The sequence below is a fragment of the Trachypithecus francoisi genome, unplaced genomic scaffold (assembly GCF_009764315.1).
Source record: "Trachypithecus francoisi isolate TF-2019V2 unplaced genomic scaffold, Tfra_2.0 Lachesis_group12, whole genome shotgun sequence".
Classification (NCBI taxonomy): Eukaryota; Metazoa; Chordata; class Mammalia; order Primates; family Cercopithecidae; genus Trachypithecus; species Trachypithecus francoisi.
Genome location: NW_022681457.1, coordinates 102516942 through 102525265, shown reverse-complemented (window position 1 = coordinate 102525265; position 8324 = coordinate 102516942). Strand labels below are relative to the sequence as shown.

The 8324-nt window shown below is 49.7% G+C and overlaps 1 protein-coding gene across 1 annotated transcript; it reads left to right on the top strand.

Moving 5' to 3' along the window:
* The first annotated feature begins 7191 nt into the window (after window positions 1–7191).
* Window positions 7192–8075, top strand: LOC117093158 (40S ribosomal protein S4, X isoform-like). Its single transcript, XM_033227912.1, has one exon. It carries the CDS (start codon window positions 7214–7216, stop codon window positions 8003–8005), a length of 792 nt encoding a protein of 263 aa, XP_033083803.1. The 5' UTR covers window positions 7192–7213; the 3' UTR covers window positions 8006–8075.
* The last annotated feature ends 249 nt before the right edge of the window (window positions 8076–8324 follow it).

The following is an 8324-nucleotide window of genomic DNA, read 5'->3' as shown; positions in this document are numbered from 1 at the left end:
ATGCATGGGAGAAAGATAAACATTTTTTACCTAGAGAGAAATTCTAGCACAAGGTATCCTTAAGTCAAAAGACCTACCATTTAGGTACTAACTCTTAAACAGGTGTAGGAAGGATCAAATCTTAAATCTTTAGAGTTGCAAATCAAATGATCTAGCTATGTTTGGCACACTGAAGGTGCTTACTACATAGTTGGAAGCGAATGGATGGACGAATGAATGGCTTGAACAAATGAACAAACCTACTTCCCACCCAATTTGTGAATTAGGAAAGTGACACCCATTTTAGAAATGAGGAGAGTGGCACCTAAAGTCACCCACAGATCAGGGTCAGGCTGTGGCGTGGAATCCAGCCCAGCATTCTTTTCCCCATACCAGGCAGTTTCCCGGTTCCTGATCTCAGTGGGGACATCTCATGTCAACTAGACAAGTCACTTCCAAGCCTTGGATTTTGTGTTCTCCTACCTAGGACAAGGAGGTCACTGAACTGACCACATGTCTATTTGATGATTGTTTGAGACTGGGGTGTGTGTATGTGTCTTTGAATGAGAGAGAAAAAGAGAGAGAGAGAAAAAAAAAGAGACAGAGAGAGAGAGAGAGAGGAGAGAGAGAGAGAATGCATACATTCTCACGAATGGAAAGGCAAATACATCTTGTCAGCAGCTTTCACCTTCCCGTAGTGCAGCTGTAACATGTCAGGTGTATTGGGGCACCCGAGATAAGCTGGTTTTGACACGCTGCAGATGCCTTCCTACCTCCCAGGGAGGCTGTGACCACCCCATGTGACAGAGACAATGACATTCAACATCTGGGTAGCAGCTTATGTGAGGTCATGACTCAGTGCCTGGCACATGGCAAGTACCCAGTGAATGGTGGCTGCTTTCATTAATTAATAGCAATCTCCCCGGCCCAGACCTTCTTACTAGGCTCATACTTTCCAGCACACTGAACTGGGATCAGGAGGTCTAATTCTACTCCCAGCTCTGACATGCACTTTCTGGGGGACCCTGGATGTCTAACCTCCCTGGGCCGCCATCTCCTCTTCTGTAGAATGGAGAAAATCATACCCTCCTCACGGGGCTGCTGGGAAAATAACCAGAGAGACAGGCTATGGGGGCACTTTGCATGCTATAGACAAGGGGCAGTAAACTACCAGGGGCCAAATCCAGTGAGCCGCTTTGCAAATAAAGTTTTATTGGAACGCACCCACCCTCATCCATGTACGTATTGTCTGTGGTTGCTTTCAAACGACAGTAACAGAGCCAAATAGTTGCAACAGAGACTAGAGGTCTGCAGAGTCTAAAGTATTTACTATCTAGCCCTTTAAAGAAGAATTTAGCTGCTCCTGCTATTGAGCGATTATTCCCAGGTGTTAGCAGCCTTCCTCCTTCCTCTTCCGGGGGAGATGCTCACTCTCAGGCCCTCCTCAAAGGCTGGTGTACAGCCTGAGTATCTCCTCTTTGACAAGGTTTCCTGGTGACTCTGATGAAGAAAGGCCCCTGGTCCAGACTGCAAAACACACCAGGGTAGTGGAATCAGACAGACCTGAGATCAAATCCCTGTTCTACTGCTTCCCACCTGTGTGACTGCAACAAGTTGCTTAACCTCTCTGAGCCTCAATGCACTTATCTACAAAATGGGGGCAACAATGCCTATCCCTTAGAGTTCCTGGGAAAATTAAATGAGACAATGTCTATAAAGGGCTCAGTCAGGCCTGACGCAGGATGGGTGCCTGGTAATTGACAGTTTTTTTTTTTCCTGCATCCCTAAACTAATTCAGTCCCTGGGTATGCTGCGTCTTCCCAGTTCTTCCAGAACCCTCCTAGCTTCTCCCTTTCTGCCCCACTGTGGCCTCTTAGGTGGACTCTGCCTCCCATCTTTGTTGAGGGTCCTTCTTCCCCAGCAGAGAGAGGTGCCTTTGCTGAGAGGTAGCGCTGGGGAGCTGGTCTGATACAGCCTGGAGTTCTCGGCCCATTTCTGACACTGAAACACCGGCTCCGTGTTTACACAAGGACTCTCATAATATTTGCTTTCCGTGGCCATTATTTGTCCAGGGGCTGACGTCAGATGAAGACAAGCAACTCCCCACTAGCGCTTTCAAAGCACAAGGTCAGCACCTCCCTGTCCCCACTTCACTGTCCCATCCCCTGGCTCCTTGTCTGAGTTTTCTAAACTAACCACACTCCAGGCTTTGGGTGACTTAGCAAATGAGTTGGCGTGGGACCAGCAGAAAGGCAGATTCTGGTCCCAGCCTGTCGCTAACTAGCTGGGCGACCTTGGAGGGTCTGGTCCTCTCCCTGGGCCTCAGTTGCCTCCTCTGTGCCCTGGGAGGGTCGCTTCCAGTGCCACAATTCCATGACTCTGGAACTTCAAGAACCCCCCAGGCTGGGAGAGTCCAGCACCCGCTGTCACTCTCCTTCCCACCCCTCCACCCTTCTCAAGCTGCCTAAGAGTGGGAGGAAAGCGAACAGAAATTGTGAAAACAAAGCTACACTTCGACTTAGCTACAACCCTGCCGACAGCACAATCTTTCATCAAGAGAGAAAATAAGAAGTGAAAAAAGCTACAAGCCTTCAGCTGGGCATTTTAACATGGAGGTATGTCCTCCACCACAGCAAATACCCTGCACCTTGACCAGCGTGGGGAGCCTGTGAACGGACATAAGTCCAGCTTCTTCCACCCGTCTGCCACCCATATGAGAAGGTTGCCGGGTGCCATGGCTCACACCTGTAATCCTAGCACTTTAGGGGGCCAAGGGGGCCAGATCACCTTAGAGAGGTCAGGAGTTCGAGACCAGCCTGGCCAACACGATGAACTCCCATCTCTACGAAAAATACAAAAATTAGCTGGGTGTGGTGGTGCGTGCCTGCAATCCCAGCTACTGGGAAGGCTGAGGCAGGAGAATCACTTGAACTTGGGAGGCAGAGGTTGCAGTGAGCCGAGCCGCTGCACTCCAGCCTGGGCGACAGAATGAGACTCCATCTCAAAAAAAAAAAAAAAGAAACAGGTCAAGGTGCAGGTAAAGCCACCTGTGTCACAGGGTCAGCTCTGCTTCCCAGGGAGGAAGAATCATACATAAGTCCTAGGGGAGAAAAAAAAATGGCAAAACCAATCCAGGGAGTTACTGACTCCATTGCAATGTGTATCCATGCCAAAGACATATGGGTCCACACCTCCCAAGGACTAAATAAAGGACACTCATCTGAAACTTCAGCCCGAGGGACTTCAGTAGGTCATATCAAACTCTTTCCTGACTTGGCATGGGCCGGTGTGGGGCAGTCCAGTGGTTTAAGCAAGCATACGGAGCCGAACAGACCTGGGTCTGAATTCCAGTAAGGCCACCCAGTGGCTGGGTGAGCCAGGGGAGCCATGGTGCCTCTCTGAGCCCGGATTTCCCCAACTGTGAAATGGAGATGATAATAATTCATACGTTGTGGGGCTGTTGTGAGAATGTAAGAAACAGTTCAGTGCCTATGCCAGTTGGAAGGTCATACGGGGCCCTTGCAAAATAATCTTCTCCTTGGGTTACTGGATGATTCTTCAAGGGTGATCATCATTGAGACCTACTCTGGCGGGTCAGGCACAGTGGCTCATGCCCGTCATCCCAGCACTTTGGGAGGCTGAGGCAGGCAGATCATTTGGGGTCAGGAGTTCGAGACCAGCCTAATCAACGTGGTGGAACACTGTCTGTACTAAAAATATAAAAATTAGCCGGGCGAGGTAGCTCATGCCTGTAATTGCAGCATTTTTTGAGGCCTGGGCAGGTGGATCATTTGAGTTTAGGAGTTTGAGACCAGCCTGGCCCAACATGGTGAAACTCCATCGCTACTAAAAATACAAAAATTAGCTGGGCATGGTGGTGTGCACCTGTAATCCCAGCTACTCGGCAAGGCTGAGGCAGGAGAATTGCCTGAACCCAGGAGGCGGAGGTTGCAGTGAGCTAAGATTGCACCACTGCACACTCCAGCCTGGGCAGCAAAGCAAGACTCTGTCTAAATAAATAAATAAATAAATAAATCCCACTCTGGCATGGAGAACATCTGAGTTCTTTGAAGCACTCACAAGTGCATTCTCATTTGTAGCACTTCTCACAACAGTGACATAAGGTGGATATCACTCTCCACAGTCTATAGATGCAAAAACTGAGGATCGAAGAGACAAAGCCATTTGTCCAGAGCTCACCACAAGCCCTCGCCCTGAAGCCCAGGCCTTCGACTCCCAGTCATTGCTCTGGCACCTCTTTCCACAGGCTCAGATCCTACTGGCCCCATGTGGCCTCGGTGGGTCCAGCTGTGTCCAGAGGCCTCCCAGACACTGGCTCCAGGCCTCTCAATTTCTCTGCAACCTCAAGAGGAGGTCCAGACATCGGGGGTGAGCTCAGCCAAAAGTGTGAGGAGACAGCGCCCTCCGGTGGTCTCTGCGCAGCAGCGAGGGAAGCCGAAGGAGGGGGTGGGGCATTTCGATGTCACAAGGGCTGCAGCCCCGAGGAGAGGGACAGAGATCAGGGGCACATTCCACTCCTGTCCTCAGCGGTCCAGCCCCTTGATACCTCCAATACTCCTTCTGACCCAGGACTCTTAGACTCACATCACTCCAATCTGGAAAGAAGCTGAAACGCCATCTAAATGAACGTTCTCTGCACAAAGATGATTGAATCCAGGGTGGAGACAGATGATCCAAGATCACGTGAGGAGTCAGGGTGGAATGCATTCAGAGCTCAGGTCCCCTACCTGCCCCTTCAGGCCCAGCAGGAAGTTCAGGGAGGTTGGATTTACCAGCCCTGCACCTCCCCGCTCCCCATTTTTCTCCTCTGCCTTCAGGGCTGCCAGGCACACTAGGTAGAGTGGGAGGGGCTGAGGCAGAAGAGTGATGGTAATGGACTCTCCAACTCTTGATGGCTGTGTGACCTTGTGCAGGTTACTTAACCTCTCTGTGCCCCAGTTTCCCCCTCTGTGAAATGATATTGAATCCTCAACGCCACAGGACTAAATAATGCATACATTTAAAAAGGCCTGGTACATAGTAAGCCGCCCCTAAACATGGTAGCCCCTGCTACTGCTTTTATTACTATTCATTTGGTGCCTCTAATTAATTGGTTCGCTTCTGAGAGGCCATAAACTCTCCCACACACCTTTCTTTCCTCTCCTTCTCTCACTTCATTTCTTCTCATCAAACCCCAACGTGGCAAATTAATCCCCAGTACCTGTATCTCTTGTCTGTCATATTCGAGGCTCTGCAAGATGGTGTGGCCTGACCGCGGACTGGGGAGTCGGTGCTACACACACAGCCCCTCTGTGGGTCAGCCTGCCGCTCTGGCCCAGGGTAGGCTTAGCTAAGGCTGAGTCTCAGAGAAGGGCTGAAACCCCAGAGGGTTTTTCTGGGGCCAAGAGCAGACCAGGTTGAAGGGCGTGGTCAGTATCTTCCTGGGATGATTCCAAGGGCCCAGCTCTAACAGCGGAACATCACCAGGCTCCAGTTTCAGGATGGGAACCTTGAAAACCGCTCCGCAATTTTCCTTTTCACACCAGTCTTGGGGCCAGGCAGATGTGGGTTCAGATTCTTGCTCTGCCACTCGTGAGTGAGGTGATCTTGGGAAGAGACCGAATATCTCTGGACCTCAGTTTCCTCGTCTGTAAAGTGGGAATGGTTAAAGGAGTGTACAGAACTGTTGGGTTTGGATTAAGGTGTCCAGCCCACTGCCTGGAATGTAGCACTCTGACTAGCTTATTGAACATCAAAATTAATTTACCACCTTTTTCCCCAGAATCCTGTTCTTCTGGAATTCCCTGTCCTGGTAGGTGTCTATAATACTTACATCTAGGATGTCCATAATACTTACACATCCAAGGAGGGGTGGCCCATGTTCTCACACTTTCTATCAACTCTGTCATAGCTGTCTTGCATGGAGGTGAATCCATCACAGCTGCCTTGCATGGCTATTCCTCCCCATCTAATTTGGCCATGGCTCTCCTTCCAGGACAAGGTTATGGCAAATCCTTCATCACTGGTTTCCTCCTTCCAGCCTCCTTACTCCTGCTGGGGTGGTTACATCAGTCCCTCTCCACACCTCACTCTGAAACACATGTTCAGAGCACAAAGTCCAAACTGCTCAACAAAGCCAGGACACCGAGGTCCCCCATGATCTGGGCCCCTCACTCCCACCTCCCCAGCATCATCTGCTCCCATCCTGCCTCCCACACAAACCAACCCTCCCTCCCAAAACTCTCAGTGTTTCCTGAAGATGAGGCTCCCTGCTGCTCTGTGCCTCTAAGCCTCTGACCTCTGCCCCAACCACCCAGAACGCCCCTCTCTGACACCTCCTCTGCAAGCCCTCTGTGACTGCCCCCACCTCCCCAGTTCTTCTCACGGAGAGCCAAGCACTCTGTCCTTCAGGCCCCATTGGCCTCTCTCAGACCCCCATGACAGCCCTTCCCACCTGTCTGCAGCAGGTTTACCTGACTAGGCAATCCAGGAGGGAGGCGAGAGCGCTGATTGAGAGCAATGCCTCTGGGGTCCTGTCTCCTGGGATTTACTGAGAGAACGTGTGGAGTCCTAGTACTGTGTCTGCTGCATATAGATGCTCAGTAAATGAAAGTGATTCTTTTTATTGCTATCTCCCCATGAGGCTGCAAATTCCTAGAGCAAGACTCATGTCTTCATTATCTGCATCCCCAGCAACTAGCCCTGTGATCTGGCCCACAATAGAAGTTTAACAGATGTTTTCACATGGATGAATGGGTGGATGGATACATGGACAGATGGATGGATAAATAGATGGATGGTGTGGCTGAAAGAGGAGGAAGAAATACGTAAGAGCTGCATTCAGCTGGTAACTAGGCAGTGACAGAAACGTGCATAGCACTTTACAAAGCAATGTCAGCCAAGCCCAACCACGGAGATTGATTCTATTTTTATCCCTGTTTCATGGAGGGGAGGAACTGGCTCAGAGAGGTGAAGACACCTGCCAGAGTTCCATAGTGATGACATTGGTGACAGCCAATATTCAAAGTCACTTCTGTCTGGTTACAAACCCCATGCAATTTTCATTTATCCACACTGCTTCCTAAAAGGGAGCAGTTGGAATAGCAGCTGCATCTGAAGGAAATATGAACTAGAATTTATGTCGAGATTGCTAAAGTTCCAGCCTGGCCAACAAGATGAAATCCTGTCTCTATTAAAAATACAAAAATTAGCTCTTTCCTTGCCTAACGCAGCCATGGCTCGTGGTCCCAAGAAGCATCTGAAACGGGTAGCAGCTCCAAAGCATTGGATGCTGGATAAATTGACCGGTGTGTTTGCTCATCGTCCATCCACCGGTCCCCACAAGTTGAGAGAGTGTCTCCCCCTCGTCATTTTCCTAAGGAACAGACTTAAGTATGCCCTGACAGGAGATGAAGTAAAGAAGATTTGCATGCAGCGGTTCATTAAGATCGATGGCAAGGTTCGAACTGATATAACCTACCCTGCTGGATTCATGGATGTCATCAGCATTGACAAGACGGGAGAGAATTTCCGTCTGATCTATGACACCAAGGGTCACTTTGCTGTACATCGTATTACACCTGAGGAGGCCAAGTACAAGTTATGCAAAGTGAGAAAGATCTTCGTGGGCACAAAAGGAATCCCTCATCTGGTGACTCATGATGCCCGCACCATCCGCTACCCCGATCCCCTCATCAAGGTGAATGATACCATTCAGATTGATTTGGAGACTGGCAAGATTACTGATTTCATCAAGTTCGACACTGGTAACCTGTGTATGGTGACTGGAGGTGCTAACCTGGGAAGAATTGGTGTGATCGCCAACAGAGAGAGGCATCCTGGGTCTTTTGACGTGGTTCACGTGAAAGATGCCAATGGCAACAGCTTTGCCACTCGACTTTCCAACATTTTTGTTATTGGCAAGGGCAACAAACCATGGATTTCTCTTCCCCGAGGAAAGGGTATCCACCTCACCATTGCTGAAGAGAGAGACAAAAGACTGGCGGCCAAACAGAGCAGTGGGTGAAATGGGCCCCTGGGTGCCATGTCAGACCTTTGTACGTAATTAAAAATATTGTGGCAGGAAAAAAAAAAAATACAAAAATTAGCTGGGAGTGATGGTGCTGCCTGTAATCTCAGGTACTCGAGAGGTTGAGGCAGGAAAATCGCTTGAACCAGGGAAGCAGAGGCTGCAGTGAGCCGAGATCTCACCATTGCACTCCAGCCTGAGGGACAGAGCGAGACTCTGTCTCAAAAAAAAAAAAAAAAAGATTGCTAAAGTTACCAGTAGGTGCTTCACACTAAAGAGATGAGGAAACTGAGGCCCAAGGAATTTGGGGAAGGGC